The sequence below is a fragment of the Cheilinus undulatus genome, linkage group 11 (genome assembly GCF_018320785.1).
Source record: "Cheilinus undulatus linkage group 11, ASM1832078v1, whole genome shotgun sequence".
Classification (NCBI taxonomy): Eukaryota; Metazoa; Chordata; class Actinopteri; order Labriformes; family Labridae; genus Cheilinus; species Cheilinus undulatus.
In genome coordinates this window covers 14,270,259-14,281,640 of record NC_054875.1, presented here as the reverse complement: position 1 = coordinate 14,281,640, position 11,382 = coordinate 14,270,259, and the positions used below count along the sequence as shown (strand labels likewise).

Genomic DNA, 11,382 nt, shown 5'->3' with positions numbered 1-11,382 from the left:
AGCCACGCGTAAATTAGTGTTAAATTGGGATGATGGCTGGATTGCGCACTTGTGCTTGTAACTCTGGGATGACGTAAACCAAGTCTATAGCACTGCAGCGAATAAATGAATCCCTGTGGCGCTATTATGGCCTATAAAACATGTGGCCCGTTCTTCAGTATAGCATTATTCACAATAAAGTCAGAGAGGTGACATTTCTATGAAATGTTTGTGAGTGAGTGAGTGGGAGTGCGCGCGTGTATGTGGAGAGAGGGGGGTATTACTCATGGGTGATACGGGAGATGACGTCACTTCTACTGGAGGTAACCTGACTATCAGAGCTTACATCACTGGATAATATCATCCAGCTTTATAGGGGTGACATTAAAACGTTGTCTGAGGTTTTAAGTGGCACACTGGGTTCCAAAAGGAGTGCGTAATGAGGGGATGGGGGGTTAATCTCAGGATACGTATAGAAAGTATTTTATCACAGTAGATCTTAGGACAGTCTTGATGTTGAGTCACATTTTTTTAAGTTGATGGGAATTAATTATCCTAAATTCGAGAAAAATCTCATTTTTTGCTCAATTTCTTTTGATTTTTAATAAGATGAAATGTCATTAGAAGGCGTAATTTCTTGAAACCTGTACTATCTCTTTGTTTTTTTATGTAATATCATGTAAAGGTTAACCTGCAGGGCATTTTAAGGATGATAATTCTTCAGATGAAACGGTGATGACGGTATGATTGTGTAAGATACAGGCTATTCCCCCTCCTATTCCAGTTGTGGATATGGCTGCCGCCGCGGGTGCTGTGTAACAGCCCTGCGCACCGGAGCCGACCATTAGAGGAATGAAGAGAGAGAGAGAGAGAGAGAGAGCAATAGGGGGAGGGGTGGAAAGAGGAGAGAGGAGGAGAGAGTGTGACTGTGTGAGGATGGATGGAGAGTCTACCGGGCTGTGCCGGCACTGCTAGAGGAGCGCGCGCACACAAACATACACTCAGAGGGTAGTGTGTGAGCCAGCCCAGCCAGTCAGTCAGTGTGAGTGTGTGAGCCATGTTGGATGTGAATGAACGTGAGGAGAGATGCTGCTGCCGCGCTGCTCCTAACGCTCAGACCTCCAGCTCCACGGACCACAGCGGGTAGATGCCAACTCTCCAGGCCGACGGAGAGACGGGGGAGCCTGGGGGAAGGTGTCGGGCGGTGCCGGCGGTCCCGGAATTGGCCACCTAGCCGGAACGAGGGACAGAGGGAAGTAACTGAGAGGGGGAAGACGCACACGAGAGAGAAAAGAGGGAGAAAAGGCAGAGGTGGAAGAGGGAGAAAGGAGGGGAGAAGACAGAGAAAGGAAGAGACTAAATGGCTGCACCGCTACCGGGCTTCACCCCGCTCCTGCTCTCCTCTCTGGCACTCCACCTGCTTCTCCTCGGCCCTTTGTTCGCCCTCACCCCGGGGACGGGGAATACAGGAGGGGCTTCCCACCGGTGGACCCCGGGCCTCTGCTATCGAGACGCCGGTAAACTGAGCCAGCAGCTTCAGCAGCACCAGTGTGAGAGAGCAGGGGAGTCGCCGAGGGGCAGCTGGAATCTACGCCCAAGCAGGTGCGCCGTAGAGCGGATACAGTGTGGAGGATGCTCTGGAGTGCAGCGTGCAGGGGGAGGATATCACCGGGATGGGACACGGAGGGAGAGACTTAAAGAAGAAGGGACGTTATGGAGGAGTGGAAACGGCCTCCCGGCTCCACAAACACCTCCTCCTCCTCCTCCTCCTCCTCCTCTCCATCCAGGTATAAGGAGCAAGTCGAGCTCTGATGGCGTCGGCGCAGGAGAGGGAGTGGAAAGAGTGAGGATGAGGAGGAAGGGCGTTGTTTCGCCTCCCGCCTCACCTGCTTTCACCTCCTCGCCGGTTCAAAACGGGAAAAAACGGGCAGTACAAAGGACTAGAGTGTGCGCGCAACGGTGGCCGGCGTCGAGGCCACACCTCGCCAAACGTGGCGCCGCTAAAGCCTTTGTGCACGCCTGTGGCCTGTGCCGGGCACCCGGAAGTGGTAAAAGGAGAGTGGAGAGGGCTCGTGAGGTGAGGATGCTCTCAGCTACATGGTGCTCCTTAACAGCAGGGCGTCTTTACGGGTCAATTCACGAAAAACAAACCAGGAACATCACTCTTGGCACATTTCCAACCTATCTCTCTTGTTGCTTTCACCCTCGTTATGGATACAGTTCACTTCACTGTCAGGCTTCAAACTACACCTTCAAATCCAGCAACAAACCAGGCTGCATCAAGACATCAGATTTGGATCTTCATTTATCAGGCTGTTATTCCTCTCAGACTGACTTCACAGATAAAATTCACAGGAACAGCAAAGCTCGGGATGCTGATGAGGGCTCATCCAGCTTGGACAGGAGGGCTGGTAATTGTTCTCATTTAGGCAGGCACAATGTTATCGATCTGAGCAGCATTAGAGAGGGGGGTGATGATAGCAGTTTGACTGGGTGCATGAGGGGGAGAAGAGGGGGTGAGGAGGAGGAAGAGAGGGAGGGGTGGAGAAGTAGTGCACGGGCAGTGATTAACCCCAACATCAGGACACACCTAGATTACTGTGGACTCCTTGACTTGGCTTCAACAGCAACATGTAACAGTTCCAGGCTTGTAGATGAGAAAAGGGAGGGAAAAGAGGGAGGGATGAACCAGAGCAGCAAATACATTAATTTATCCAATTATCCGGATAATGATTTGGCTTTTCCGATTCTGACTTTTTCTTGTAGGGCTGATAATGAGCTTCAGCAGGGGAAATTAGTACCAGCAACCAGAGGGCAGGGCAGTCCAACACGGGGAGAAAGTAGGGAGGTTCCCGGTGGTTGCTTTGCTTGTTTGGAGAAGGGGGATGGTTATGCTGCGTTTATGGCCCCGGAGGGAGGCATAGCTCAGAGGAATGTCCTCATCCAATTTACCCCCAGCATAACAGAGAAGCATGGCCAACATTTTCTGTCTTGGAAAAGCGCAATTCCTGAAATCAAGTCAAAATATCCTGCCTCGGGAGCCAGCGCGCCTCGTCTTTACGCAGAAAGTGTGAAACTCTCCAAAGCGCCTCGTCTCTCTGCTGAAAAAGTAACTTCAGGAACAGAGTCTGCTGGTGACTCAGTGCTTTTCTCGCCTGCTAAGTTTCCTGGTGATGTGTCAGCCTCGTCTCACTCAGCAGCAGCAATTAAAACACTTCTTTTCACTCGTGATCACACCGTAATAAAACACTCGGATGTTAACCTGACCACATGGCAAAGTGGCTCCACGCACTCCTCCCCTCAAGACAAGATTTCAGCACCACGGACAGCTTCCTTTAACTCTCAGCGTGTCTATTTGTGGAGCAAATTTAACACAAATAGTAATAATAATAAAAACGAGGCTAGTAAAGAGATAAAAGGACAAAGTCATGAGTCTGGATTAGAGCAGTCGCAGTGGCATGGTCAAAAAGAACAGCAGGACCTATGGGAGAGCGCGTTGCAAGAGATGGCACACGCAGGGTGCGCTGACAGCATCTCCACAGACTGTTCAGCTACAGAACAGGGGGACCACGCACATATGCAATTAAAATCCGGTAAGCAAGTGCCATTAGAGCTAGAAGGTGTCAGACACTCAGATAGGCAGCAGATGGGGGATGAGGGAGAGAGGGAGGGAGAAGGCATGGAGGGGTCCGCCGCTGTTGCTGCTGCTGCTGCTGCTGTTGGGGGAGGGAAATTACAGGTGGGGGTGGGAGAGAGAGAGGCGCGGCTCATGGCAGGGAGAGGACCAAGGGGAGAGGAGCAAAAGGAGGAGGAGGTGTGGGAGAGGGAGAGGGGAATAACAAAGGCAAGCCGAGCTGAGGAGGGAGAGGCAGAGGGAGGGAAGGGTCAGGACAGGGGCAGTAGCATCAGCACCATCACAAAAACACATAGCGAAAGAGGGAGAAAAGAGAGCCAGGGAGATGAAAGCCACGAGGTAGGAGAGGGGGAGGAGAGGGGGGAAGAGGAGGAAGAGGAGAGGCACAGTTCAAGGGGAGAGAGGAGTCTGGAGCGGCTGATAATAGTAGCAGATGATGAAACCTCACATGGAGATCGAGGGAGGAAGATTCTGATGCCATGGCCTCGCTTTAGACGTGCAGCCAACAGACACCCCCATTTCTCCCAGTATAACTTCCAAGTCCAAGTAGCTGAAAACCAGCCACCAGGCACCTCAGTCATTGTCATGTCAGCCTCAGATCCAGATGCAGGCGATGCCGGAAGGGTTAGCTACTCTATGGCCCCACTCATGAACAGCAGATCATCTGACTACTTCCACATCCACCCTGACACAGGCCTCATCACAACCACTCAGATTCTAGACAGAGAACACATGGACTTGCACTACTTCCGGGTCACAGCGACAGACTTTGGCGCCTCTCGCCTCTCTGGCACCACTATGGTGGCCATTACTGTCTCAGACCGGAATGATCACTCTCCTATTTTTGAGCAGGCAGAGTACAGGGAGACGATCAGGGAGAACGTGGAGGAGGGGTATCCCATCTTACAGCTCAGAGCGACTGATATGGACTCCCCATCCAATGCCAATATCCGCTACCGCTTTGTGGGGGACTCAGCTGTCATTGCAAGAGCAGCCTTCGAGATTGACCCTCGCTCTGGCCTTATTACCACCCGTGGAGCAGTGGACCGGGAAACAAATGAGCACTATACACTCCAAGTGGAGGCCAGCGACCAGGGGAAGGAGCCAGGGCCTCGCTCTGCTACTGTCAAAGTTTTCATCACTGTTCTAGATGAAAATGATAATGTGCCACAGTTCAGTGAAAAGCGCTATGTAGTAGCAGTGAAAGAGGATGTTCGACCTCACTCTGAGATTCTTCGAGTAAGTGCCACAGATCGAGACAAGGACAGCAATGCTGCTGTTCACTATAACATCATCAGCGGTAACAGCCGTGGACAGTTTTCCATCGATAGTGTCACAGGGGAGATTCATGTTGTGGCACCTTTGGACTATGAAGCAGAGCGAGAGTACACGCTCCGTGTTCGTGCACAGGACAATGGACGACCACCTCTTTCTAACAACACTGGTATTGTCAGTGTTCAAGTGACAGATGTCAATGATAACCCACCAATCTTTGTCTCCACACCATTCCAGGCGTCTGTGCTTGAGAGCGCCCCAGTTGGTAGTTCCATCCTCCACATTCAGGCCATTGATACTGACTCTGGTGATAACGCCCGCCTGGAGTACAGGTTAACTGGCACCAGCTCTGACACGCCATTCATCATTAACTCTGCAACAGGCTGGGTCACCGTGAAGTCTATTCTGGACCGAGAATCTGTGGAGCACTACTTCTTCGGTGTAGAGGCCAGGGATTATGGCATGCCCCCACTTTCTGCTACAGCAAGTGTCACAATAACAGTGATGGATGTTAATGACAACCGCCCAGAGTTCCTTCAAAAGGAGTACTATGCTCGCCTGAATGAGGATGCGGCAGTTGGCACTAGTGTAGTGACTGTAACAGCTGTAGATCGTGATGTGAACAGTGCTGTGACTTATCAGATAACAGGAGGAAACACCAGAAATCGCTTCGCCATCAGCACAGCAGGAGGGGCTGGGCTTCTGTCCTTAGCCCTCCCACTGGACTACAAACAAGAGCGGAGATATGTTCTGACAGTCACAGCTTCAGATCGCACTCTGCATGACACTTGTCAGGTGCACATCAACATCACTGATGCTAACACTCACCGCCCTGTATTCCAGAGTGCACACTACTCTGTCAGTGTGAATGAAGACCGACCACCAGGAAGCACTGTAGTTGTGATCAGTGCAACAGATGATGATGTTGGTGAAAACGCTCGGATCACATACTTCCTGGAGGACAACATCCCACAGTTCCGCATTGACAGCGCCACAGGGGCTATAACCCTCCAGGCGGAGCTCGACTATGAGGACCAGATGACCTACACATTGGCTATAACAGCTAAAGACAATGGCATACCACAGAAATCAGACACAACTTATGTTGAAGTGAATGTGAATGATGTGAACGATAATGCACCTCAGTTCCTCAGCCCTAGATATCAGGGAACAGTGAGTGAAGACGCCCCTCCTTTCACAAGTGTCCTCCAAATCTCAGCCACCGACCGCGATGCTCACGCCAACGGTCGTGTTCAGTACACCTTCCAAAATGGTGAGGATGGAGACGGGGACTTTACTATTGAACCTACATCTGGAATTGTAAGAACAGTTCGGCGCTTGGATCGTGAGAGCGTTCCATTCTATGAGCTCACAGCCTACGCTGTGGATCGTGGTGTGCCCCCTCAGAGAACCCCTGTCCACATCCAAGTGACAGTCCTAGATGTGAATGATAATGCCCCAGTCTTCCCTGCTGATGACTTTGAGGTTTTAGTGAAGGAAAATAGTGCTGTTGGCTCCGTAGTTGCCCAGATCACAGCCACCGACCCTGACGAGGGTGCCAATGCTCAGATCATGTACCAAATCGTGGAAGGAAACATCCCTGAGATCTTCCAGATGGACATTTTTTCTGGGGAGCTCACTTCTCTCATTGATCTGGACTATGAAACCCGTAATGAGTATGTCATCGTAGTCCAGGCCACCTCAGCGCCCCTTGTCAGCCGAGCTACTGTTCGTATCCGACTGGTCGACCAGAATGACAACAAGCCTACTCTTCAGGACTTCCAAATCATCTTCAACAACTTTGTGTCCAACCGCTCCAACAGTTTCCCCAGCGGAGTAATTGGGAAAGTACCCGCCCACGATCCCGATGTGTCAGACAGGCTGTACTACACCATCGACAGAGGGAATGAGCTTCACCTGCTGCTCCTGAATCACACCAGTGGGGAGATCCGACTGAGCCGAAAACTGGATAACAACAGGCCGCTGGTGGCTCCCATGCTGATCACCGTCACAGGTAAGAGACCGTGAAGGGAAGGAATGAGGGGGGGAAAAGATGGGAGGGAGTGTTTGTCTGTGTATGTGTGTGGAGCAGTCGGTTCAGTCTCCCCTCTAGCTTTATTCACTGTAACAAATACTGTGGAGATAAGGAGTCTGACTCTACAGGTTTGAGTGAGTGTGGGGTGTGATAAGACGAGATGACATTTGTCTAAGCTTTGGGAATTAGGTTTATTTTTTCTCCTGCTGTTTCCTCATGTGTGGGGATGCATGATAAACTGGGATTCTGGAAAAATTAGAGGATAGGCCAAGCTCTATTAGCTCTGTCTCACATCCATGTGCCCCTTAAAGAGGCATGTAGTTAAGACATCCTTGTAAGCCCCTCAGAGAGAAAGCTCTTGGGAGAAATTAAATGTACTTTGCCTGAGAATTCAGACTGACAGAGCTTATTATAAATTCTATAGAGTACGAGAGAGTAAGAGCTTTAAGGTTGTTGCTGAACAGCTTATAAGAGGTGAGGTTATGAATGAGAAAAGATGACTCTACAAAAATATGATCCTGTAATTTCTGGTACGGATTTTGTGCAAGGAAAAACATGATTTTACATACCATAGAGAGTTAAAATGCAAATTAATAGATAGAGATTTAATGAGATTTGCAAGAGATTTGAATCAATGTGAAATCTGACCATAATTAGCCCTATTAGTAGTTTTCCATATCAAATTTTCATACCCATCAGCATGTTCCTGCTGCAAGAAATTGATTTCTATTGTGGGTTGGCATTGCAGAAATTGCAGGTGGAAGAGGAGTAGTGATTGATTTCTCAATATCATACACCTTTTTTGATTGGCATGTGATCTTGGCTGAGTGTAGTCCATGTTGCTATAGTGATTTTGTACTCAAAGACTCCCATCTGTGGAGAGGAAACAGGAAAGCATGTCATTCTGACTACCAGAGCCAATTACTGTCACTTGCAGCCCAGTAAAGATTGTCAATTTTTCCTTTAAGTGAGGTACTTCCTGTTGAAATCATCAGTGAGGATTCCCTCTTATGGGTATCTGAGTAAATGTTTTAAGTGTGCCTTAGTCTGATTGTTTTAGGTTACATGATCATATAAGACTATAATCATTCATAGTGTTTGCAACATTTATTCTCTTAAAGTGTTTTGACTTTTTGAAATAAGGCGATTTTAATGGAATTCGTATTCAGATGTCTCATTTTTTTTGTTGTATTTTGTTTGTATTTCAGGCTTTTGCTTTAAGCCAGAGGCTTCCGAAAAGCACTACAGCCTTCTTTGCTTGCAATGATCAAAGCCCTAGAAACTGAAAAAGAAGCAAAAAATGAGAGCAGCACTGTTTTTTTGAAGGCTGGGTTAGTGATGTGTTTGTATTCTGTCAGATTTAATGGAGGAGTGCTGGCTTGGGACTGTGTGTGACCCGCTACCCTATTTACACTGCTTTTAAAGCAGCCTAGTTGGTGACAGTGGAGCCTTATACATATTTATTTTGGTGTTATTTTGGATAATTGACTGAGTGAGTTTGGGTGGTGAAGACTGGGAAAGTGAGTTAGAGACCTTGTGAGTGTGCCAAAAAAGAAAGAAGTGTGAGAATGATTGAGAGATTTGGTGCTGGAGGGACAGAATCAGTGTCAACAATAACAACAAAGGATTTTATGTCTAAATAAGTGCAAGACAGTCGTATTGTCTTTGAAACTAATAAGTATCATAAGCAAAAAAACAACAGGAGATTTTGGGTTTTGGGTTCAATAACAGTGTAATATTTGACACATAAAAGTGAAATTTAAACTCAATTGAATTGTGCTGGAGTTATGTGCTCCAAGTTTCCTTGTTATCCTTTTTCCTCCAAAGTGATTCTACGGCTTGTTCAGCACCAGTACTTAGCCAAGCACCAGTTCTTTGGTCTTCCACAGCCAAAGAACTGGCTCTGGGCCAGAAAAACTGGTTCCAGCATGGAACCAACTCCTTCCTGGACTAGAGGGAGTAACATGTTTATATCTGGATCTGGGTGCTTACATTGGGGGTTGGTATTTGAATGTACAATAACAAGTAAGAGTGCTGTTTTGGAAGAGTCAAGCTTGGCTTTGTAGACTGCATAACTATGTTGTAAATGCACATAAAAACAAAGCAGGTGTGGTCCAAGAGCATGACGAGCCACGCTTGAAAGCACATTATGATTTGATTGATGCTGTGCTCAGGGACCAGATGTTTTGTTAGACAACAGGAGCCTTAAATTCAGCTACACCTATTGAGAGATGATGGTGGCGGATTCAACACTGTTGCAAACTTAAAATGAACAGCAGGATATTCAGCCTTATTCTCCTTGGTTATGATCGCTGTTTAAAGCAGTCACGACAAGCAACAAAAATATGTTGGACCAGTGTAGTTTGGACTCTAGGGAAAGTTTAAAAAAAAGCCAACTGCAACACCCGTAGAGTAACAGGATCTGTAGTTAGTGTTGCTAGGAAAACAAAGATGCACGGTGACATTTACAGTGACAAAGCTGTCAGGGCCAGCTCCAGACTGTGGAAAAGGAAATGGCTCTTTGTGGGCTCTTAAAATGAACTCCAAGAACCAGCACTAGATGTGGCTTGGTGGAACTGTGGAAAAGGGGCAACAGTATGCTTTTGAAGCAGAACATTGTCACAAGTAGTGCTGTGCATTTTCACTGGTTTCAGGATTTGATCTGACTACAGTCATACTGGAAATGATTCAGTACATCATACTGCGTCACACAGGTTACATTCTTAAACGTCTGTATTCCTGCACATGGAAACTTTTATACTAATGAAGAACAGCAGACAGATAAATATACACTCCCTTTTAGAAAGTGCTTTAGAGATCAATATCATTATAAATGTCTCTCCACCATTAAAGCAAACAGACAGATTATATAGATCTAGCTGCAGCAAGAGGATCTACCAGCAGAATTGGTGTGCATTCATCAAATCTGTTCTGTCACTGCATCCATGCAATACTGTCTATGTGTGCATCTCAATGCACCAAAGCAACAACTGCTTTAAACCTCCCTTTTCACTACTGCCATACCTTTATGCCATTGTACATATCTTTTTAAGGCGCTACAGGATATCTTCACATCACAATGACAAAAATATGCTACACAGAGTGAGAGTAAGAATGGTTATCTGTGTTTTGAATGAGTGGATTAGTAAGTTAGTTAGTGAGGAGCAGAGGAGTGAGTGAGTGAGTGACCAAGCAGAAAGAGAGGGAGTTAGTGAATGACTCTGTGGGCAATCAACAAGCAAACAATGAGCAAGTCAGAGCGTGAGTGATTAACAAGAGTTAAGGGGATGGGTAAGCAAGCAAGTAGGATACGGGAGTGAGTAAATGAGTGAGTGAGTGAAGCAGTGTTAATTTCATTGATGAAAACAATGACTAGAAATGTTCATCTACTAACTTTTATTCACAAGAAAGGCAAGGCTAAGACAAGCCAAAAATAGATTTTGGGGATAAAAAAATCTCGGACAAAAGGAACGCTTAGTTTTTTGTCAGACAGTAAATTGGACATTGAAAATCCATGATATTTCTCCTCTTTAGATGTAGGGTATGTCAGTATTTTCTTAAGTGTATTTTAAAGCAATTAAAGTGTTTATTACTGAGTAAAGAAATTAGTGAAAAACTGACTAAGTAAATGAATCAGAAGTTTAGATTGTTTATTCGTGAGTTTAAGGGTGAGAGGGTGAAATGTCCTGTGATTAATTTCATGTGTGATTAAATAAAGAGAAGAAATGAGTGAGTAAAAATGGAGAAATGGATCATACATAAGTGAGTTAACAGATAAGGCAGGGAGGCAGCCAGAAATGAGCAAATAAACAGGAGTAAACTGGAGCGTTATGATGGAGAATAGTATTCATGAAGACAGCAATCAGACACACCTAACATATGTGTGATAGTCATAAAATGATGCATCCATGTGCCGACCTTTGTCTGCATCTGCCTCCTTTAATGTGCTTTCAGCTCGCTTGAACCAGACGTGTGGATTCATTTCCAATTTTCTAGCTTTTTCTCACACTGTAAAAGTATTCCTCTCTCTCTCGCCCTCTCTCTCTCTCTGTTACTGCAGGATTTGACAGTTATGAGATTATAATGAAACAACAGTGAGCTGGAGTCAAGCTCGGAGCAAATCTGTCACTTCCATTGTGCACTGTGTGTTATCTGTGACTACCCGTCCCTCCTCCACCCATCACTTTCTTCCTCTCCTTTTTTCCACCCGTCCTTGAATGGACGGGTGAATACTTGAATCATTTTTGATACTTTGCACTTTTCTGTCTTCTTTTTCATCATCCTTCTTTCCATTTATTCCTTCTTTGGTCATTGTTTCTGAATCTATTTGTCTCTTCTCCTCTTCCATCCGTCCTCTCTCCATCCACCAGCTTATTATTTCCCATCTTTCTCTCCCTCCATGCTGAACTTCCCTCTAATCCTCTCATAACTCTCATGGGCCGTTACTCCTCCATGCCAT

The 11,382-nt window shown here is 46.6% G+C and overlaps 1 protein-coding gene across 1 annotated transcript in view; it reads left to right on the top strand.

Moving 5' to 3' along the window:
- Positions 1–1,339: 1,339 nt before the first annotated feature.
- The window catches only part of celsr3 (cadherin, EGF LAG seven-pass G-type receptor 3), a 163,862-nt gene continuing 153,819 nt past the window's right edge, over positions 1,340–11,382 (top strand). The window contains exon 1 of the mRNA XM_041798985.1: positions 1,340–6,902. Coding sequence (XP_041654919.1) covers positions 1,340–6,902 — 5,563 coding nt within the window. The remainder of the gene's footprint in view (positions 6,903–11,382) is intronic.